The sequence below is a fragment of the Trichosurus vulpecula genome, chromosome 7 (assembly GCF_011100635.1).
Source record: "Trichosurus vulpecula isolate mTriVul1 chromosome 7, mTriVul1.pri, whole genome shotgun sequence".
Classification (NCBI taxonomy): Eukaryota; Metazoa; Chordata; class Mammalia; order Diprotodontia; family Phalangeridae; genus Trichosurus; species Trichosurus vulpecula.
This window is the reverse complement of record NC_050579.1, coordinates 27,014,410-27,038,358: the sequence shown is the minus strand read 5'-3', so window position 1 is coordinate 27,038,358 and position 23,949 is coordinate 27,014,410. Positions and strand designations below refer to the sequence as shown.

At 43.5% G+C, this 23,949-nt stretch overlaps 1 protein-coding gene across 1 annotated transcript in view; it reads right to left on the bottom strand.

The window, feature by feature from the left end:
• The window catches only part of GALNT17 (polypeptide N-acetylgalactosaminyltransferase 17), a 315,475-nt gene that overhangs the window by 230,292 nt on the left and 61,234 nt on the right, over nucleotides 1-23,949 (bottom strand). Inside the window, 1 exon segment of the mRNA XM_036768136.1 lies at nucleotides 16,700-16,866. Within this exon segment, the coding sequence (XP_036624031.1) occupies nucleotides 16,700-16,866 (167 nt within the window).

Sequence of the window (23,949 nt, the reverse complement as noted above, 5' to 3'; positions counted from 1 at the left end):
GATTCCTTTCAGCTCAAGATCGAAGATCCTATGATCCCCTCTCCACCTCCCCCACCCCAATGCCAGATTTAACACTGTCAGTTTCTTCAACTGACTCTCCTCGGTCATGAGCTCAAGTCCCTTTCTCCATCTTGTCATGAGCTCAAGTCCCTTTCTCCATCTTCCTCGGCCTCCTCTCTGGCTTCTAAAACTTCAAAGAGATCCAGGGGTACTTTTCAGGGCATCCATGAACATGAATGGGGAAAACATCACATCTTTATTTTGATATAAATCGTTTCCTTTGCAATCCTATGGGTGGTTTTTTTCTTCAGTTTTACACATTTAAAAACATTATTCAGAGAAGGGGCTCATAGGCTTCTTCAGACAGCCAAAGGGATCCAGGACACAAAAAAAAGCTAAGAACCTCTGATCTAAGATTATAAGTTGTAGAGAAGATACCAGCCTGCACTAGTAAAGGGAATTTCCTTACCTGAGAAGTTTCTTTGTCATCAAAATCATGGGTCTAGTCATATCACTATCTCTCTGTGCTACATACTTTACTGAAGGGTGGAGATACAAAGGGATAAGTGAAATGGTTCCTGCCCCTTACATTCTATTGGAAGAGAGAACATATCTCTATACAGATATATACACAAAAAAATCAGTCCATACCAACTCCGTAGTGACACATAGAAAGTGCTCCATGAATAGGGACAAGGCTGAAATCTGACCTTTGGAGAGGTCTGAAATATGGTCTCCCTATCATCCGCTGAGCTAACGAGCAAAGGTCTCTGATGGTCCAGAGCACAGCGTTCCAGGAATGGAGTTGCAGAAATGACTTACAGAATTCATACAAAGGGAAAGCCATTATATTTCTTGCCCTATGGATGAATGGGCCCAGTAATGGGAAGGATAATGAGATGCCCTGAGAACTTGGATTGACAAGACTACTGAATCAGTCATCTGTGCTAATGATACACAGGTTGGGGGGGAGGGGTGATCTGGAAAGAAGTCCTGAGTCTTAAGTATACTCTTGAGTTCTTCCTCAAATTCTACCGTTAATTAGAAAATTTCAGGGTGCTTAATTTCTTAATTTAATTCTCCTTTACCAAAATTTTTTTGCTAAGATACATATAAGTTTTAATTTAGAATTATGCCCTGGAAGCTATTAGATTGTGCTTACCCTTTGATGCAGCAGTAACAGCAGGAGGTTTATACCCTCAAAGAAAGAGGAAAAGACTCATGTGTATAAAAGTGTTTTAGGCTCTCTTTTTGTAGTGACAAAGAACTAAAAACTAAGGAAGTATTCATCAACAGGGGAATGGCTAAAAAATTGTATGTATGGTATATAAAGGCAATGGAATACTTCTATGTCAAAAGAAAGGATAAAAGATGTGGTTTTAGAGAAACACAGGGAGACTTATGCAAACTGCTACAGAGGTTAGTGAGCAGGAGCAGGAGAACATTTCAGACAAAAACAACACTGCAAACATAAACAATTCTGAATGACTAAAACATGCAGGTCAACCCAATGAGCAGCCATGATTCTAGAGGACTAATAATGAGATATGTTGCCCTTTCAGAACAGAGAGGTGATAGGCTCAGATTGCAGATGACAATCATTTTTTTGGACATAGCCATTGTGAGAATTTGTTTTGCTTGTCTGTGCATGTTATTTACACGGCTTTTGTTTTTGTCTTTATTTTACCATGAGGGAGGGTGAGATAGGAAGGAAAGAAAGCTTATTTTTGTTCAAAACATTAAATTTTATTTTAAAAAAATTAAAAAATAAAGAGTTTATATGAGCTTTTACTTAATGCATGGTGATCTACCAGCCACAGTAACATCGATGTTTCTTAATTATCAACTTGTCATCCATCCCTGATGGGTTCATATTCCTCATCATTGGGACCACCTGTGGTCCTCTCAGGACCTAAAGAAAAGCACTCCTGCTGAATGACCTCACCCCATGGATTAGAGCCCAGTCTCAAGTGCAACCCTCCTAAATGGGTCCTGACTTTGCTCTGCATTTTTCTCCATTCGACAGTGGCATTAGTAGGTAACATAGGCATAACAGCAGCATAATTCAACTTAACTCCCAACATGGCGCCATCTGAACAGGTGGCTGTAAGCACAAAACCAAGAGAGTGGCTGTATTTAGGTCAGGAACAACTCATTCATGTTCTTCCATAGAGTTTCAGAAATATTTTATGCCCCCAAATGTCATTTTTTTAGCATATCCTGAAGCCATATTATTGAACAAGATCAGGAATTGCTGGCATATAAAGCCAGAAAACTAATGACCGCCAAAGGAATGAGTACGCTTAGAAAAGTTGACTTTCATAGAAATAACCAAGTTCTCACCTCTGTGTCTCTACAAACTCTGTCCTGTCTCGGGCCATGCCACTCTTGTGCCTTCCAAACTAAATAAAGTCCTGGAGAAAGCAATGCCAATTTTAGAAACCGTATACTTTGGCAGGCTAGGTGCTCTCTCAATTTCTTTTTTGCTGGTTCATCACATAAGTCACTGACATTTATCCGTCCTAAAATATCAATGAGACAGCATGATGCAGTTGACAGGAGTTGGGCCTGAGGGTCAGGAAGACCTGGCTTCCAGGCTGGCCTCTGACACACACTAGCTATGTGATGGTAGACCAGTCAGTTAACCTCCCACGGTCTCTAGGCACCTCTCCAAGAGGGTAAGTTGCAGATGAACTGCCCATCAGCATTGGTGGAAGAAGTTTCCACCCTCTAAGGCCCCTCCAGGATTGAAACCGCAGGTCTTGACCACATTCCTCCCTTTGGTCCCCTCCCCCAGCAATGGAATACATCTTCTATTTATATGCCTTTTCAGGCTTCCCATCTCTAAGCAGGCACAAAGAAGGGGAGGAATGTAGATGACGACTCTGTTTTCCACATTTACCAACAGTTGTTCTGTGCACTGCCCTCCAGATTCTCACATTTCTGTCCTTTAATCTTCAGTCTTTTCCCATTCCCATGGATTTTCTCATGTTTTATTGGTCCCTTTGTTTTCTCTCTCAGGTATGCTCCTTTTTTGTTGCAAAGACTTCTGGGACTCAGAATTTCAGAAGTAGGAGGGATCTCAGAAACCAAGGAGTCTAATCTGTGCTTAAAGCAAATAAACTAGATACACTCTCACCCCATGGCCCTTCCCCCAATGGCTTTTGCTTGAAGACCACCAATGAGGGACAACAACAAAATCTTCCATTTAGCTTTGGGACAGCTATAATTCTTAGCTAGTTTTCCTTGCTTCAAATCTACATTTACTTCTACCCATTTACTCCTATTTCTACCCCCTTCCCCCCCTCCCAGGGCCAAGTGGAGGAAATCTCATCCCCATTGCCTATGACCATTCATTAAGGTACTTAGAGACAGCAATCAGGGCCCCCCACAAATCTCTTCTCCAAGTTAAACGCTCCCAAGATCCTTCAGTCAATCCTCGTATGGTCTGAACTCAAGGTCCTTCATTATCCTGGTTGCCATCCTGTGAATATTCTCGGGCTAATAAAAGGACAAGTTCTAGACCTGTGATTTTATTGTTGGAGGAAATTCCCAGATACCAATGCAGGTCAGCACCTTCTCTGTGACTTAGAGTCACCTAGAACACCGAGAGCTTAAGTGACTTGCTTATGGTCAGAGGCAGAATTTGAATTCAAGTCTTCCTGGCTCTGGGCTTGTCTCTCCACCTACTCTACTACATTATAACATATTTCTGTTGATTCTCCCCCTTTAAAAAATCATGTTTACAAGGAGAAAAGCCCAATGTCTTTTGTACTCTCTAGAAACAGTTCCCTTTCATTTTGTATCTGTTCATTTATTTGCCATCAAGAAAACAGTCTGCCTAAAAGAGAGGACAGACAATTGTAGAAAATGTTTACGATTCTTTGTGAAACTGTAGTTCACCATCCATTTATATCTGAAGGTTATTGTTATCAACCGTTATCTGTATTTTTGAGTTACATACAATGCATACACTGGAAACTTGTAGCTGTAAATTTGCAATGGAAATTTATCTTGTCCATAGCTAACAAATGGCCTTCCATAAAATGTGCTGAGCAGAAGTGAATGCAACATGGCAGCTGCAGGCAGACCAGTGACCCTTTTCAACTTCTGAACATGCATGTGGGCGGGTGACTCCTCTTGAGCTGCCATCACTGCGGTTTTCAACACTGTCCCAACAATGAGACACAAGACCCAGGCAAAGGGAGAGGGAAGGGTTCTCATCTGAGCTGCTTTCTCTCTAGCAGCGGCCAGTGAAATGGGGATGGGTCATTTGATATATTTGCAAGTAATAAACCAGAAGGTGAGATGCTGCCATATCTCCACACTCAGTCTCTCCTAACAAACACTTATTAAGCACTTTCTCTCTCTCTCTCTCTCTCTCTCTCTCTCTCTCTCTCTCTCTCTCTGTTGCTTTCTCTCTCTCTCTTTCTCTCTTTTTGTCTCTGTCTCTCTCTCTGTCTCCCTCTGTCTCTGTCTCTCTCTGTCTCTGTCTCTCTCTCTCTCCACACATATACATACATATATGTATGCATGCATACAAGGACACATGTATGTATGTATGACACTAGACGCTGTTCTAAGTGCTAGGGATGCAGAGACAAACATGAAGTAGCCTCTGCCTTCCCTCAAAAAGCTCGCACTCTATCTCGGGAGACAATATGCATGTACATGCCCCAAATTTCCACGTATTCTTACTCAAGACTGACGCCCAATAGTCTTAATATCAAGTCTCTGATACTAAGTGAAAGGCTTTCCTTTCTAACTCTGAGGGATGCCGATATTCTTTATCTTTCCTATCATAGTTCCCAGACATATCATGTAACAAACAATTATTGATAATAATAACTAATAAAATAACTAAATAAAAATAATACAACAGCTAACATTAATATAGAACTTCGAGGCTCACAAAAGGCTTTAAAAATGTTATCTCGTCTCTAACCTCACAACAACCCTGAGAGGGAGGTGTTATCATGAACCTCACTTTACAGATGACCAGACTGAAGTGACTTGCTAGGGTCACGCAGCTGACGAGTATCTGAGGCTACACTTGACACCACGGATCTTTATAGTAAGTAGGTAAGTAGGTAGGCAGATAGATGGATGGATAGATAGATAGATAGACAGATAGATAGGTAGATAGATAGATAGATAGATAAAATATAACAGACAGAGACAGAGAAGTATGTCCATGTATTAAGTATAATTTAAGAAGTCCCTAAAGGTCTGCTATCCCAAAGATTCTGCTTCCCTACCAGCTTACAATGGTGTTAGAAATTATCAGCATTTGTCACTCCTTTGGGTTAAGGCTTTCAAGTCCCCTGTTCAAGCATAAATCATTTCCAAGGGCGGGATAACACCATTAGCACCCACTAAGGTGTCAGAATGAAATAGTTGACCAGACTCCCTTTAATCCCCTAGCAGGACCCTAATGACCGGGAGCATAAGACAGGTAACTGTTGATGAAGGAGCTGCAGGAAGGACACTATGGAGCATGAGGAATGGTTAGAGAGGTGGGGGTGGGGCGGGGAAATAAAACCTCAAAAGAACATGAAGGGGTGGGAAGATTTGGTCAAGGGGAAAAGATACAAGAAAAGGGGTGGGGTTCTGAAGTCCAGATGCATCTGCTTTACAATCTTTTCTAAAGACCTATCATGTGCACCTATAAAAAAAAAGACATTTGAAAACACCCCACCAGTTTTTGTTTTTTTTTTTTTTTTAATTAAATAGCATTTGGTTCCCTCGGGACTGAAATCATGCAGGTGCTGGCAGTTTGCTGGGCTCAGCTTTCTCAACCTTGTCACCAAAAGGTCTGAAATTTCACACTCATTTAAGGAACGCTTATCACACCTAAAAGATTCAATCAGTCTTAGACATTTGAGTAACACCATGAAAAAAAATTAACAAATGATTTCTTGTAATTGAGTACCAGAGGAAAATGAGACTTCATCTTGGAAGGCAAGTGGAGAGACCACAGGCTCTCAGGTCAGAAGACCTCAGCTCACAAGTTATCTCTGTGATTTACTGCCCTTTGTGGCCTTGGGCAAGTCATTAGCCTTCCTGGGCTTCAGCTTTCTCATCTTAAAATATGGGGGCAGGGCCCACAGGTTAGATGGCCTCTGGGTTTCCTTCCAGTTCTAGATCAATGAGTTAAAGATGAGAGGGAGGTCATTGCATGCATGGAAACAATAGACAAAAGGCAGAGGTGTGGGAAAGTCTCTGACAGGTATAAGCAATGGGGAAAAGGCCAGGTGAGTTTCAGCCACGAGTCATGTGAAATAAAATTTCTATACCGGGATAATGTATTTTCTGATGGGGAAATTGGGGGACTGCATATGGTTGAAGTGGAATGGTGGGGGAGGAAGGAGAATTGGATGCTGAGTTTGGAGATTCCCCCTTCGCCACACTGCCTCTCACCCCCACTCCCATTTCTGAATTCCATCAACCTGAGCCAAGAGTGACAGAACCTCTCCAGCCAGGGGTCCACTAAGAACAGTAACTCTTCTAGGCACAAACAAACAAAAACCTAAGGTGATCTAAGAATCCCAAAAGGAACACAACTCCAGATTCACTCAAGAAGGCTTTTTTGGGGCTCTGACATTTCTATCTTTAAAAGTAGCAACAGAAGGAATAAATCAACCATGTGACAATGTTCCATCAACTATCCAAAAGGGTTTCCTTAAGAAGTCCACTGTGAGTCAGGCCCTGTGCTAAGCAATAAGGATAGAGACAGAGAGGCACTCTGCACCATCAAGGACCTGACATTCTATAGGGGAGGATGACATGAACAGACGATGAAATAAGGCAAGAGGCAGGTGGACTTTATTTCTGGGTCATCCCCAGCTCAGTGGAGTAAAACGATGCTGCAGCTGGCACAAGGGAGGGGGCTGATGCCAAGCATGGAGAGAGCCAGAGACTTGATAAGGAACAAAGACAGTCAATAAGGGAGGGGCTCTAGAGTATGTGAGAGTTTTCAAGGCAGCTCCATGGGGAGAGTAGAATCGGCACGGTGGAAAACAGGGAAGGGAAAGAAGAATGACACGAGGGAAATTATACTGTGTGATGGCAGGAAGCAGCCTCTAAAGGAAAGCCAGCCTGCCTTTAGGTATTTTCTTTAGTATAGTTATTATTTAAAATAATGATGATTGGGTACATAATATAGTGGGTACGGAATTTACCTGGAAGCAGGAAGACCTGCCTTGATGTGCCACCTCTACACTCCTAATCACTTCTTTTCATTCTGGCTTCATCCTCTCTAAGTAATATAAATAATGGCTCCCAACCTCAAGACCACGGTGTCATACCTGTGGGCAGCAGCCACCTGCCTCAGGGAAGCTGCCTCAGAATTCAGACTGCTTCAGTAAGGGAGCTGTCCACATGCTGGCTTCCACTCACCATTGGATGGGCTCCTTCCTCTTGAGTGAGCATAGGTGAGGGACCTGGCTCCTCACCAGGTGATCAGAGGAAGTCTAAGTGATGCAACGTGGCGGAGGGACCCACAGGAGCTCCCAGCTCCATCTCACCATCTGGTGGGCTCATTCAGAATGAGGGAGCCCAAGCGACGGAACATGGCGGAGGGACCCACAGGAGCTCCCAGCTCCATCTCACCATCTGGTGGGCTCATTTAGAATGAGGGAGCCCAAGCGATGGAACACGGCGGAGGGACCCACAGGAGCTTCTGGCTCCATCTCAACATCTGATGGGCTCATTCCTAGTGAGGGAGCCCAAGCGATGGAACATGGCCGAAGCTCTTTTTCATTATATTTATTATTTACAGGAATACTGATTGTCAGTGCTCGATGACTAGCAGGTAGTCTCTAAGCAATAATAGGTGCCAGAGCTATTGAAACAAAAAGCAAATACCAAGTCACGTTAGTGTCACCGTTTTCTTCTCTAGATTCTTTGAGCTGCAGGTTTGTCTGTTAGGGGAGAAGTGCCCCAGGTGCTTTTCTCACAGGCTCTGGAGACATAAGCCCAACAGTTTGTTAGCTGGTGCCACTTGGGGAGCCCACAGTGAGCAGAAAGCACCGGCTTAGGGACATCCCTTTGCTTCTCCCATTAACGGAGCCAGCCCTACACAAAGATGACCTAAGAAGCCATGTGGTCCCATAGAAAGAATGCCGGATTTGGAGTAAGAGGTCCTGAGTTCAAATCCCAGCTCTGCCACTGTGACCTTGAGTAGGTTACAACCTTACCAGACTTCAGTTTCCTGGTCTGTAAAATGAGGGGTGGGGGTTTACAAGATAATTTGAAAGGCCCCACTAGCTTTGATTCTACCATCTTCTCCAGTGTGGAGTCCATGTAAAATAGGGTTAGCAGCAGCATCTACCTCCCTAGGTTGTTGTAAGGATAAAATGAAATACACGCGTAAAATGCTCTGGATAGACAGACACCTTAAGTCCCTTTATATATGCTAGCTAGTATGAGAGCTTTCTTCCAATTGTCTTGTATATATCATGTATACAATAATAATATTATATTTAGCAATTTTTGTATGGTTAGTATTTAGGATCGTAGATCTAGGCCTGAAAGGGAGCTCAGGGGCCTCTAGTTCACTCTCCTTGGGTCACATGACCTGATAGACTATCCACCAATCAACAGTCATTGTAGCACATCTATTATATGCCAGGCACTGTGCTGAATGTTTGCTGAATGACCAATTGACCCAATATACTTGACAATGAGCTTTCCAGTCTTTATTTGAAGATCTCCCACAAGGAGCAACCTAGCAACTCCCGAGGCTGCTCGCTGCACTTTTGAACCATTTTAATTGTTTGTTGTTGTTCAGTTGTTTCAGTCATGTCTGACTCTTTGTGATGCCATTGGGGGTTTTCTTGGCAAAGATGCTGGAGTGGCTTGCAATTTCCTTCTCCAGCTCATTTTACAGATGAGGAAATTGAGGCAAACAGGGTTAAGTGACTTGCCCAGGGTCACATAGCTAAAAAGTTTCTGAAGCCAGATTTGAACTTGGGTCTCTGGACTCCAGACCCAGTGCTCTATCCACTGAGCCACCTAGGTGCCCCCTTTAATTGTTAGACCCTTCCTAATGTGTCACATAACCATGACTTTGTACAATTTCCACCCATTCACTCCTCCAAGTTATCCCCTCAGGACCCAAGTAGAGTAAATCTTGGGCAGAAGATCCCTATAAATACTTAAAGATCTCCTTCTTTACATAATGTCTCCACTCCAATCATCCTCAGTCCTTCAACTGGTCTTCATATAACATACGAGGCATCTAAGTGGTGGGTCAATAGAGCACTAGACAAGGAATCAGGAAGACCTGAGTTCAAATCCTATCTCACTTTGAAGATTCCTTTAAGTGCCAACTAAAATTCCACCTTTTACTGGAAGCCTTCCTCGGCCCCTCTTAATTCTAGTGCCTTCCTTCTGTGAATTATTTCCCACTTATCCTGAATATAGCTTTCTTTGTCTGGGTTGTAAGCCCTTGAGGGCAAGGACTGTCTTTTGCCTCTTTTTGTATTCCCAGTACTTTTTACAGTACCTAGCACACAGTAGGTGCTTAATAAATGTCTACTGATTGATTTTTGTGGCCCTGGGCAAGACACTTAATTTTTTGCCCCAGTTTCCTCCTCTGTTGAATGGGATAATAACAGTACCTACCTCCAGTGTTGTGAAAATAGAAAGAGATAATATTTATAAAGAGCTTCATAAACCTTCAAGCATCATATAAATCCTTGCTATTGTGGTTGGTGATGGTGATGATGGTGATGATGAAGGTACATGATCTGCTGAACAGAGTGACTCATCCATTTAGAGGCCATATGCCCATCTCCCTTGGTCCTGGTGGACACAAGGAGGAGCAATGGGTAGAAGCTTCCTACAGGCAGATTTCTCTCAGTCCCTAAAGAAAATTTCCTTAGCCATTCAAACTATCCCAAAGGAGAATGGATGGCCTTGAAAGAGAGTGGGCCCTCCCTTACAGGAGAGATCCACACAGAGACTGGATAACCACCCAGCGGAGAATTAAAGAGAAGATTCTCCATCTAGGACCAAATGGAGTAGAGGACCCCGAAGGCCATCTCTGAGACTCTGTCATCTCTCAGTCAGGTTTACAAAAATGGCCTCTGTGGTCAGAAGAACGTCTGATCTACAGAAGGGGTCAGGAGGGTGTTTTCAGGTTCATCATTGGCTCGACCTTCTTACTATCTGAAGCATGAAAGCCCTAGCCTGTGGACTCTGGTGGAGGTTTTAGGGCAGAAGTCCTTAACTTGGAGTTCCCAACCCCTACCCCACCTCCCATAAGAGATCTGTGGATAGATTTCAGGGGGTATATGAAATTGGATAAGGAAAAATGATAACGCTATTTTCATTAACCTCTAACTGAAATTTGCAATTTTCTTCAATTATGAATTTTTTAAAATCTGAGAAGGGGCCCACAGGCTTTACCAGATCAACAAATAGGAATAGGGAACAAAAGCAAAGTGAAACAAAAACAACCCTGATTTAGACAAATTCCCTCTTCCCTTTGGTAATATGTTACAGAATTAGCATGGCTGTTTGACATGGTGAATGCTGAGACAGGAAAATTGCCCACTTTAACTGAATTACTACTTTTGTAACCTGAGAATTCATATCCTTCTTATTCTTTGTTATCAGTAAAGCCATAAAATTCTCACTGCATTCTAAGCCCAAGCCTGAATCACTAGACTGGCCCAAGTTAGGCCTGGCCCAGATCAAATTCCTTTCCCCCACAACTCTCCAAAAAAGCACATTTCTTATACCTGCACTAAAGGAGGGAGAGAATGCATACACTGTTTACTCCAATATAATATAACCTCCTTGAGGGCAAGGACTAGTTTGTTTGTTTTTTTTTTCTGTATCCCCAGAAGCTAGTACAGTTTCTAGCATATATTCTATTCCCCCCTCCCCCAATTAGAGACTGAGCACTGAGCAGAGACCATCAAGTTGTTTGTTCATTTTTAATTTGTGTATCAGCCTGTCACAGCGCTTGCCACATAAAGGTAGCAAGGTGACAGAGTGGATAGAAAGCTCTACACAGAGTGAGGAAAAACTGCATTTCAGTCTAGCCTCAGGCACTTACTGGCTGTGAGACCTTGGGCAAGTCACAGCCTCTTTGGATCTCAGTTAGCATCCTCATCTTTAAGTGGCTATAACATAAGTACCTACCTCACAGACTTTTGTGAGGATCAAATGAAAGAATGTTCTTACAGCAATTCACAATCCTTCGAGTGCCCAATAAATGCTAGTCATTAACAAACCCTTTTTTTCATTCATTCACTGTCAACCGATGGTCAAATTCACCCAAAGTCTGGTTTAAGGGGATCCATGGGAAATAAATGACTATCTGGACAATCCAACTTTTGCTTGGTGAAGCATTTGGGCCTCTTTTTCCCCATCCTTCCTCTCTGAATGCCTCTACACCCCTTGAGTCCTGACACATATTCCTCATGGGCTGGAGCAGCCCACAGGTAAAAGGAAACACAGAGTCCAGTGGTAGAGACAGGTACCCTAAGCCGTTGTGGCTCATTCTGTACTATCATGGTGATTTGCCAGCATTCAGATGCAGTCCAACCTATAGCTTCCTCTCCTGAAGGGCCTTTTATCTGACGGCTTTTATTGGTAACAGTGGGCAAAACAGGTAGCAAAACATGGCTACCAATTATGAAGGCTCTTGAACAGTCGGGGGAAAGCAGGTGATGCACAAATGAACAAAACTCTATTGAATCGTGGAGCAGCAAGATAACAAGGTGTCCCTGGGCTACTTCACCCTGGGACTCCAACAACCCAAGAAGAATGTTATCACCCAGAAACACAAACCTTCCGGTGTCTCTGCAATTATAAACCAGAGAGAAAAGCAAAGAAAGGGAAGAGGGTGGGAAGTGGTGCAGGGTGAGAAGGAGAGGAAGTGGGGTCCTTTACAGGAGTCTTTTGTGAACACAGGAGGGTGTAACCTTCTGCTCAAAATAACAGGTTTCCAGATGACATGTCTTGGCTTTCTGTCTTTGAACAGTGCCACCCCAAACAAGGGGCTGCTCAGGGGAGGATTCTCTAGGCCAGGGTTGGGGAACCTACACCCTCAAGGCCACATGTGGACCTCTAGGTCCTCAAGTGCAGCCCTTTGATTGAATCCAAACTTCACAGAACAAATCCCCTTAATAAAAGGATTTGTTCCGTAAAACTTAGACTCAGTCAAAAAGCCGTGACCAAGGACCTAGAGGGCAACATGTGGCCTTGAGGCTGCAGGTTCTCCACCCCTGCTCTAAGCTAAACCATCATGAATCTGTTAAGTCAGTCATCCAGTATTTATAAAGAGCTTACTATGTGCTGGGCACTATACTAATGTGAAGGATGGCCCCAAAGATCTAACCTCCCCAGAAACAGAACATGATGTTTCGAGACAGGTAGCGTCAGAAGTCACTTAGTGAAACATTGAAGCATTAAACACAGAGGCACATGTTTGGTGTAACAACACCAGATTTCAGGTCAAAGTGCTAAAGTTTCAATCATAGCTGTTACGGGCCTTCTTGAGCTTCCTCAAGCAGGACCCTCCATTTTCTGACTCCACAACTTTGCACTGGCTGTCACCCATGCCTGGAATGCTCTCCTTCCTCATCGCAAATTCCACCTTTCACATGAAGCCCATCCCAATCCCCCTTAAGTCTAGTGCATTATTATCTCCAACTGATCATGTCTGTAGCTTGTTTGTCGTTATCCCCCCATTAGACTGAGAGCTCCTCGAAGGCAGGGACTGTTTCTGGTTTTGTTTTTTTTTTTTTGTTTTTGTTTTTCACATTTATTTGTATCCCCAGTGCTTAGCACAATGCCTGGCATAATATAATAGGTGACTGATAAATGTTTGTTGATCTACTGCACAGTACAGTGGAAAGACCATCATTGGCTCTGGAGTCAGAGAACCTGGGTTCAGACCTCACCTCTGACTTTCACTATTCTTGTGACGTTGGGCAAGTCATATAACCTAGCTGGGCCTCAATTTCCCCATGAGGAGAGTGAGTGGGTCGGACGAGATGGCCTCTAAAAATCCCTTTCAACATTAGTTAGGGCCCTGCTCTAGACCAAGGCAAGACATATTTGGCCCAGCAGCAAAAAGAAAGATCAAGATTATGGCCGAGGAGGAAAAATGGATAAAATGTTGAGCCAGGATGTCCAGTTGGTCAGTATTAGGGCATCAGAGACGACTGGGATTAAGAAACAGACAATCAGGGAAGGTCCCAGGAGTGGGCACTAGGAGGAGGTCTGGGGAATTGCTGCCAGGAAACTGTTGTCAGAGGAGGTTAGCAGCAAGGAACAGAGAGGCAGTAACTGGGGCATGGGGTGTGGCATCAAGGTGGTGCTGGTTCCAAAGTCAAAGGATCGGGGTCCAATTCCTTATGCCATTTGCTGCTTGTATGACTTTGGACAAGTCATTTCTCCATGGGTCTCAGTTTTCTCCTCCATAAAATAGGTGGCGGTGTGGTGGATTGGATGATCTCTGTGGTCTCATCCATATCAAGATCTATGATTCTATAAATTTATTGCTTATGGGCAGTAAAATGAGGGGGGCCTCCATGGTCTCTTCCAGCTCCAGACTTCCAGACCTCCTCAGGACGACTAGTCCTGGAGGAACCGGTGGTCAAGAAAATAAGCCGAACAAAGGATATATGGGACTGGGACAGTACATGGGAACCAGAATTTGGGTAGGATGGCTTAGCAATGAAAAGACCAAAAGGAACAAAAAAGAGACAGCTGGGTAGATAGAGTGTTGGAACTGGAGTCAGAATGACCTGAGTTCAAATTCTGCCTCAGACATTCACTGACTGTGTTACCCTAGACAAGTCACTCTATGCCTCAGTTTGCTCAGCTGGAAGATGGCCATAGTAATAGCTCCTACCTTATGAGGTTGTTGTGAGGAGCAATGAGGTAAGATGCAATGCTGCTTTGCAAACCTTTAACTACTTTGCAAATCCTAGCTACTATTATAGAAAGAGAGGAAAAGAATTAAAGGGAACCAGGGGATATGAAAATTTCATTAGCTAACTCATCAGCCACTTGAATGACTGGGTTCTGCCCATTCTCTGATTAGCACATCACGTGTGCACTTGGGGCCTTAATCAATATTGATCAGTCAATCCACAAGCAGGAGAGGGGGTAGGGAGAGACAGAGCCTGGCATCTTCTGGGCCGATGAAATATGGCAACGCTCAGCTTGGGTATCCAAGGGGCTGGCTGCTGTTTCTGGTACAAGACAGTCCACCTTCTCTAATGGGATTGTTGGCAATGCCCCAGGCCCTTCCAAAGCTTTCTCCAGACCTTGGAGCTAGGTCTAAGAGGGGAGGGTATCACCCCGAATGCAGAGATGAGGCAGGTTTAGTGCCATCTTAATCTGACTGCTCCAGATAAGTCAGGACTCATACGCTATAAAAAAGCAATATACCCAGGCCTTCTTTTATGTCCTAGGCCGGAGGTGAGGGGGTGTCTTTATCCAGGGGATATAGTAAAACTTTATGGGATACAAGCCAACACAATGAACATCTTTAATAGGAACCCACACAACCTCCACACAATACCAAGGCTTTATCTACTGCCGTCCCTCCGAGACACTGACAGAGGCTCCCTCAGTGGAATTGGAGATCTGCCTTTTATTAAACCCTATTTTCTTACACAGTTGAGCTCAAAAATGACTGCAGACCCAGCTCTCTACCACCCACCTATAAGTTTGCCCCAGTGTCTGGAGGGAGGGGAATTTTGATTTATGCTCTACGTAGATTCAATTCAACAAACATCCATTAGACTCCTGCTATAGACCTGGAACAGTGGCTTGGAATCAAGCGGGCCTATGATTAGATCCCACCATCGGCTTTCACTAACTTTGTGACAATCACCAAGCTGCTTGCAATCCTTTCTAACTCACCCAGGATCTCTAACTTCCTCCAAAGCCTAGGCCAACTGACGTCTTAGACAATCAACTCATCTCTCAATAAGCACCAATAAGCAAGGTACCAGGCACTGCATTAGCCGTGGGGGACACAAAGACAAAAATAAAATTAGCCCTGCCCTCAAAGGGCTTATATTCTATAGGGAGAGACAACATGTAAATACATACTTAGATGTCTATAAAATAAGTGGATACACGAGGCTTTTCCTGATTCCCCTCCAGCCACTGGTGTCTATCTTACTTGAAATCACCTTATATTCACTTTGTAGAAGCATGATAAATTATATGAGTGTGTGTGACAGATGATAAAGAGTGTATATATGTATGAGATTATGTGAGAGTTTATGTGTGGTACATATCTGTGGCATATAGACATCCATGTGATGCATATATACATGTAAATGTGTTTTGCAAATACACACCTATTAATATACATTATCTCCACCATGTATTAATCAATCCATCTATACAAATGGAGGAGACACTAGCAGCTGTTCATTGGTGGAGCTGGTGGGAAAGCCTCAGCGGCAAACGTGGTGGATGGTCATCATGAAGGTACAGACTTGAGAGGGCAGGATGAAAATGGGGAAAGGTGACAAGGGGGAGTCATAGTGTGGAATAAACTCATAGACAAGCTGGAGGAAAGCTCAGGGGTCATCTAGGCCAACCTCCTCATCTTACAGACTCGCACCCAAGTCCCAGAAAGCAAGTGATGCACCCAAGACCTCACAACAGTGAGAGTCATAGCCAGAATTTTAAACCAAGTCTTCTGACTCCAGATCCAGAGACTGGCCACGTCACGGGTTTAGCATTGAAGAAGAGGAAAGAAATAAGGCAACCGCTCTTGAGAATGGCTGGTCCAGGGAAAGAGTTGTTTTTTTTTTTTGGTTTTTTTTTTTTAGTTGGGGAGAAGTTGATTGTGGGAAGGTGGGTGTTTAGGAGGAGAGAGATCTGGGCACATTTGCAAGTGGAAAGTAAAGAGCCAATAGAAAGAAAAAGACCAGAGATGAGACAGAGAGAAAGATAAATGATCCAGGTCTTAGAGGAGATGAGAGGTGATGGGGTCAAGGATACACATGGAAAGGCTATACCTGGTAAGGATGGAGGCCGTCTCATCTTCACTGACTACAGTGAGGAGGAACAGGATGGGAGGAGGGGAGGCAGATGGGAACCAAGGAAGACCATCCTGAATGGCCTCAATCTTCTCAGTGAAGTAGCAGGGGATGCCATCTGCTAAGAGAGAGTGGGCTGGGGTGGAGTTGAGGGTTTGGGGAGTTTTTAAATAGTCTTCAGTAGCAAGTGTGAATGTGATCATTTACCAAGATCTCCTTCTCTTGGGCTCTTGGAAGATGAAAATTGAGAGGAAATCCAAATGCTCAGCTTCATCTGTTTGAGGTGGCGTGCAAAGGGGGAATTAATCTCAATATATAACCTGGAATTCTCTTCCTAAAAGCCCTGGAGGATTGTGGGAACAGAGAAGTAGTGATAACTTCCATTGAGATGCCTCCCACTCCATGGGCACCTCCAGAGATAAGCAGAGAAAAATGATGGTACAGCACTCTGCAAAAAAAAAACAAAAACAAAAACAAAACGCTCTGTGTGTGTGTGTGTGTGTGTGTGTGTGTGTGTGTGTGTGTGTGTGTGTGTGTGTGTGTGTGTGTGTGTGTGTGTGTATGTGCGGCTGCTGAGAAAGAAGAGAGACTTTTATGCCCTGCTCACGTCCCACATTTTCCTTCTCCCTTCCCAGAGAATGCCACCTGACTCCCCCAGCATCACTCACCTTCATCACTATTGTCGTCCACCAGGATAATCTCTTTCAGCAGATGAGCTGGCGTGTGATTGACGGCGCTGTGGACAGACCGCAGGATCACTGACAGGGCCTCATTCACAAAGATAAATATGATGGAAATCTGGGGCAGATCCTTGGAGTATTTCAGCTCCTTACACCTAGAGGGGAAGAGGCCAAAGCAAAAGAGGAATTAAGATGAAGACCCAGTGGGGCTGGGATGAGCCACAAGAAGAATTCTGGCTAAATGTATACAAATGATCAACACATGTTATAAACTCTAAATGAGCATTTATTAAGCATCTGTTAAACCAGTAAGCATTTATTAAGCACCTGCTATATGCCAGGCACTGTGCTAAATGCTAGGGATATAGTGACAAAAAAACCAGTCCCAATTTTCAGGGAGCTTTCGCTGTCTCCAGGAGATACAACATATAAACAGGTATATATCAATCAACCGATAAGCATTTTTTAAGTACCAACTGTGTGCTGGGCACCACAGTGGGAGTTTGGGATACAAATACAGAAAATGAAACATTTCCTCTTTTTGGGTAGTGCAGGAGGCAGCTCAGTGGTATCATGGATGGAGATCTGGACTTGGCGTCAAAAAAAAAAGAACAAGTTAAAATTCTACCTCGGACACTTGACTGGCTGAGTACCAATGAGTACTCTCTCAGCCTCAGTTTCTTCATCCATAAAGTGGGTGTGCTAATAGCACCTACTTCACAGGATTCTCGGGAGGATCAAAGAAGACAATATTTGTAAATCAATGTGCAAATTTTTAACAATGTTAGCTATTATTAAAGAGCTTGAAATCTATCAAGAGGTGACATAGAAGTAGGTAAGTACAAAGAACAAACATATATGAGATAAATTGAAGCATGATACCGCAGAAAGAACACTGGTTCTGAAGTTGGAGGACCTGGGTTCAAATCCTGCCTCTGATCCATGTTACCTAACTGACCTTGGGCAAGTCACATGGTCTCTCTAAGCCTCCACTTCCCCATCTGTAAAATGAGTGGGTTTTATAAAAGAGGCAGCCTCTGAGATCCCTTCTATCTCCAGAGCTAGGAACCAGAGACCTCGGATCTGGCCTAAGTCTGTCCCTCGGCAAAAGTTGTAGGAATGAACTGAATGTGACTGTGTATTAGGAAACTCACACATAGCTCCCCAGCACATATAGACCAGAAATCCAAGGGGAAAATATCTGATTTCATTACACGTTCAATGAATTCATGGTTGGCTTGAGACTGCACTTCCTCAAGAAACAATTCCCATCCCTGAATTCCCACCTAGCAGTGAGCTTTTAAATGTCCTCTCTCTGAAAGGCCCCCTTTATCTTGTAACCCCCCGAGTCCATCCCACTATCCAGACTGAAGCTGCTTTGCAAGTAAGATGCTGAATTTAGTGTTCCTAGATAACCGGCTCAAAGCTTTGTAGGCTGGGGCATTAGCTGGGGTACTCATGGGAATGAGATCGGGTACTGGATAGAACGGATTTGTTCACCCTCCCACCCCCAGATCTCAGGTTCCTCGCTGCAAAATGGGAACGTCTCCTTGTGATGCCCCCACTTCTAATTCCCCAGCTGAGGTTTTCTCAACTCTGCTGGCTCCCAAGGGCTCACTCCAACCTGCTTCAATGGGAACAAACCCAGATGTAGGAGGACAGGACCATCAGCCTTACAACTGCTTTTGTTCTGGCACACTTTGCTGCACCAGTATCCATGGTCTGTGTGAATCTTAGGCCGTCCTCACCCAGACTGAAACCTCAGATTCGCCACTGTTGCCCCCAGGTCAGCCTCCCTTATGATTTATATCCCTTTGGGAACTGATACCAGCTATTGTCTAGTCATCCGGTCCCAAGTCTCCCCCCTCTCACACACCATCAGTCACCAAGTCCTACCCATTCCTCCTTGGGAAGCTCGCTCAGCTCTCCCTTTCCATTTCTGTGGTCGCCATCAAGGTCTGGTCCCTTATCACATGCCAAAAGCCCAAGAACTTCTTGGCTGGGCCTTCTGTTCTAGTCCTTCCATACCTCTAGCTGTTCCAGGCATGTTCCACGCTTTCATCACTGTGGATTGGAAAGAGCACTAGATAGGAACCCTGCTTGAATCTGGTCACACCCATCTGCTAAGTGCTGGGCACACAAAGAAAAGCAAGACAATCCCCGCCCTCGAGGGGCTCACCATCTAATGGATTCCACACTACTTGGGGTACAGAACAGAGAGAGGCCCTTCATAGAAGAGGGAGAGGGCAAGTGCCCTGAGCCAGCCTGGCACTAGACTGGGCCCAAAGTACCAGAGCTAAGGGAAGAGGGAGAGGGCAAACACACCAGCCCTCTGCGGTCCCAGCAGGTCTGCATTACTTAACAAGATCTAATACAAAGCAATCTGGCTTCCAGGCCTTTCTTAAGTGCCTACTCGGTGTCAGGGAGAAAGGAATACAAAAATGAGCCATTTCCTGCCTTGAAGGAGCTTACTTTTCCACCAAGGGGAAATACCATGGTCAGATACACACACACACACACACACACACACACACACACACACACACACACATATACCCTCTCTCTGTCTGTCTGTCTCTCTGTCTCTCTCTCTCTCTCTCTCTCTCTCTCTCTCTCTCTCTCTCTCTCAATAAACATCTAATTTGGTAGTAGGTATACTAGCAACTTAGGAATCCAGGAAAAGCCTCATAAAGGTGGCAGACCATAGTCCAAGTTCTGGAGAGAGTTAGGAATTCCAAGGATAACCTGGGCAAAGTCACTCATGTGGAAGACAGAACGTCACCTTACTTATGGGAACAAGTACAAGTCATCCAATTTGGCTGGAGTAGCGGGGGTTTGAGAGGAAGTAAAATGTAATCTGCCTAGAAAGACAGGTTGGCTCCAGATTGAGTAGGGCTTTACCTGCTAATCAGAGGGGTCCATATGTTATTCTACAGGCAATAAAGAGCCTTTGAAGCATCTTGAATGGAGAAATGTGCTTTAGGAATATCACTTTGGAAGATGGACTGGAGACAAGAGAGAATGGATGTAGGGAGGCTGGTTAGGAAGCCACCTGATTATCTAAGTGAGAGATGGTGACTCAAGGCTAATGCATCTGGGTTTGCGATTCTCCCATAGCACATTTGTCCTGCCCATCCTGACACTGTGAGGGGCAGTGGGTCTAAGGAAGAAGAAGCAGGGCTGGCCACTTCCCTGATTCTCTCTCAGGCAATCAGTATCCTATGGCTATAAGGCTGGAGGCCTCCTTTTAGCAAAGGACGTCATTGATGGGGTGGGGGAGGTGGGGTGCATAGTTAGGTATCAGATCCCAGGGATTCTGGAATCTGGGTCCTCTGTCTAAACAGCAAGTGGGAAGCTCCTTTAAATTTTTTTTTTATTTTATTTTACACTTAGTCGACACCAAGTAAGAAACTCAGGGAAGAAATAAATTGGAATGGAAATGCAGGGCCATCCACTTTTAACAAATACTTTTTCCCCAGGTGTGAAATTGCAAAGTATATTGGAGAACCCATTCGAGAGCAAAATGGAAAGTGAGCGAGGAAGCAAGAGAGAGGGAGAAATATGGCTGTTTTTTATGCTGAACATCTTGGGTGATGTCAGGCCATATTAATCATGCAGGCAATTTTCAGAAGAAAATAAAGTTTTGTTACAATATACATTTGTGTCTCCTGGAGGAGCCTGTCCGGGGATCCATTGATCATTCCGTCTGATTCTTACCACTCAGCTGTAAATCCACTCCCGCGGCTGCTGGGGGATGAGAATGGTTATTGACTGACCCGTTTGCAGTGAGAAGGGATCATTTCATTTACTGTGCGGCAACTGCAGAGAGCAGGGCTGTCCTGAGGTCACAGGGAACTCCCTTGGGACCCATAGGACAACACTGAAGGGCTTGAAAGTGGACAGGCCTTTCCATGGCTCCTCCTTTGCTCATTTCACCCACAATCCCTGACTTCTCATTCCCTGCTAGTGCTAATTCATCTTTGATCCAGTTGGATATTCAGTTGGTTCTTTAGTGATGGGGATAGGGACTGCCCTTGTGATGTCATTGGTTTAGGGGACTCCCATTTGAGAAGCCCCCTCCACCAATGCAGATTGGCACCTTCTCAGTGATTTACAGTCTTGGAAAGTCTCCTGGAACACTGAAGAGTTAGGTGACTTGTCCAGGATCACACACTCAAGATGCATAAGAGGCAAGACCTAAACCTAGGTCTTTTTGATTTAGAGATAGACTCCCTATGCATTAATGGTCCCTCTCTTGGTTGATTAAAAGGGGTAATAAAAAAGTTTCTTATTTCTGAGATGAGGATAATGATGATGATAATGATGGAGGAGGAGGAGGAGGAGAAGGAAAAGGAGGACGAAGAGGAGGAGGAGGAGGAGAAGAAGAAGAAGAAGGAGAAGAAGAAGCAGAAGCAGCAGAAGAAGAAGCAGAAGCAGAAGCAGAAGAAGAAGAAGAAGAAGAAGAAGAAGAAGAAGAAGAAGAAGAAGAAGAAGAAGAAAGAAAGAAAGAAAGAAAGAAAGAAAGAAAGAAAGGAAGGAAGGAAGGAAGGAAGGAAGGAAAGAAGGAAGGAAGGAAGGAAGGAAGGAAGGAAGGAAGGAAGGAAGAAAGGAGGAAGAGAAGGAGGAGGAGGAGGAGGAGAAGAAGAAGATGTTGATGATGATGATGATGATGGTGGTGGTGGTGGTGGTAGTGTTAATGATGAAGCCACAATCTCCACCCCAACTCAGTAGAAGTGGGGGACTATGGGTGTGGAACACTGCATATAAAGTCAGACTTTTTTGATATGTTGGTTACTTTTAGTAAACTGTTTTTTTCCCCCATTAGCTATTCTTTGTAACAGGGGGTGGCTCTCTGGGAGGCAAAGAAAAGAGGGGAGGAATATATGGGGAAATACAGATAATGTAAAAACAGAAGATACCAATGAACTGTTATTATTTAAGATTTTTAAAATTTTTATTTTTAAAAAATTAAAAAAAATTTTAAATAATGCCATATATCCCTTGCTTGGGTACGGGAGTAGGAGAGGTTAAACATTTATTAAGCACCTACTGTATTTCAGGCACTGTTCTAATATACGTACAAATATAGTCTCATTTGATAACCCCTTCTATTCCTCTGGCCTCCAATGTCAAAAAAGGAAGATAGCCTCCGTGAGGCCTGCAAGGCAAACCTCTGCTTTTTCCCCATGTGCCCACCCAAGCCTGCTGGTGTTCTTCCTAGAAGGGGGAAACAAGAGTCCTTAAGGGAATTGAGTCTCACCTGTCTTGGATGTACTGGCAATCATCCAGACCAAAGGAGAGTCCCAGACTCTCAGTTCTGGGATGATTCTCTGAGCAGGGATGGGGAACCTGCAGCCTCGGGGCCATGGGTTCCCCACCCCTGCTAGGCTATCCAGCTTCACCTCTCCACAGCCAGGGATTTCTTCTAGGTTTTGTTATTTAGATAAAGATGGGAGTTCAGAAGGGATGAGATTGGAACTAAGAAAAACACATTTGACTCTTAAACTGCTGTCTCCGTTTGGTTTAATTCAACAAGTATCTATTAAGTGCTTACTGGGTGCTAGGCCAAGAGGGATGGTGTAAAAAAAGGAATTATTACTGGCCTTTGCTTGTTGGCCCCAGAGGACAGAATTAGGGTAAAAGTGGAAGAGAAGATGATTTCAGAGAGATGGAAAAAACAATCCTAATAATGAAAGCCATCAAGGAATTAAGTGGTTTTCCTTTAGAAATAGTGACTTGGGGTACAATGAAAAGAGCACTGGCTCTCAGTCAGAGGCTCTGGGGAACACGAGAGCTGCCTTCAAGGGTCTGAAGGACTGGCCTATGAAAGAGGGCACTTTGCCATCTGGTGCCAGAGAGTGCAGCCATGAGCAATGGGGAGAAACAAAGTTAGGCCAGAGCTCAATGTAAACTTCCTATCAATGAGAACTGTCCAAAGAAGGAGTAGGCTCCCAGAAGAGTAAATGTATATATATGTATGTGTGTATATATATGTATATTGAAAATCTAAAGATTTCTTTCAGAAGAAGTAATCAGTGCTATTTATAGTCACTTGAAAATATGCTCTGAATCACTTTTGATTAGAGAAATGCAAATTAAAACAATTCTGAGGTACCATCTGGCACCTATTGGATTGGATAGTGTGAAAAGGAAAATAACAAAGGTTAGAGGGAATGTGAAAAAATTGAGACACTAATGCATTGTTGGTGGAGTTGTGAACTAGTCCAACCATTCCAGAAAATGATGGAGACTTAGATGTACAAAAATATTTATAGTAGCTCTTTTTGTGGTGGCAAAGAATTAGAAACTGAGAGGATGGTCATCAAGTGGAGAATGTCTGAACAAGCTGCGACATAAAATTGTGATGTAATACTATTGTAAAGAAATGACAAACAGGATGGTTTCCGAAAAACCTAAGACTTATATGAATGTATACAAAGTGAAGTGAGCAGAACCAGGATGAGATCATTGTGCATATTAACAACAATGTTGTAATGACGACCAATGCCAAATGACTTCGCTGTTCTCAGCAATGCCATGATCCAAGACAATTCCAAAGGACTCGTGATAAAAAATGCTATTCACCTCCAGAGAGAGAGAGAGACAACTGATGAATTCTGAGTGACGAAGGAAGCATAAGTTTTTACTTCCTTTATTTTTCTTGTTTTTCTGTGTGTTTTCTTTTGTAATATGGCTAATAAGGAAATATGTTTTGCATGACTTCACATGTATAATCTCTATCATATGGCTTGCTTTATCAAGGGATAGGGGAGAGCTAAGAAGGAAAAAGAGAATTTGAAACTCAAATTATTTTTAAATGAATGTTAATTTTTTTTACATTTAATAGGGAAATATTTAACAAAGTAAATAAAAATACAAAAAAAAGAAAATCTAGGGATTTCCAAAAAGGAGATTACTCTAAGCAAAGACTAAAAGGAAAAGATGGATTTTCCAAGGGACCACTGAGAAAAAATAAAGCAAGTTATTTTTTAAAATGATGTAAAAGGTCTTGAGGAAAGAATGGAAAGGAAAATAAATAGCTTAGAAGACAAAGTGGTAAACTTTATTTTAGTAATAGATTCCCTGCGAACTAAAATGGACCAAATAGAAATCAATCACTCCATGAAATATACAGAAAAAGTAGAACAAAATCAAAGATTTTTTTAAAAAAGAAGACAATCTGACAACAAAAACAATTGATATGGAAAGCAGGTCAAGGAGAGATAATTTAAGAATCA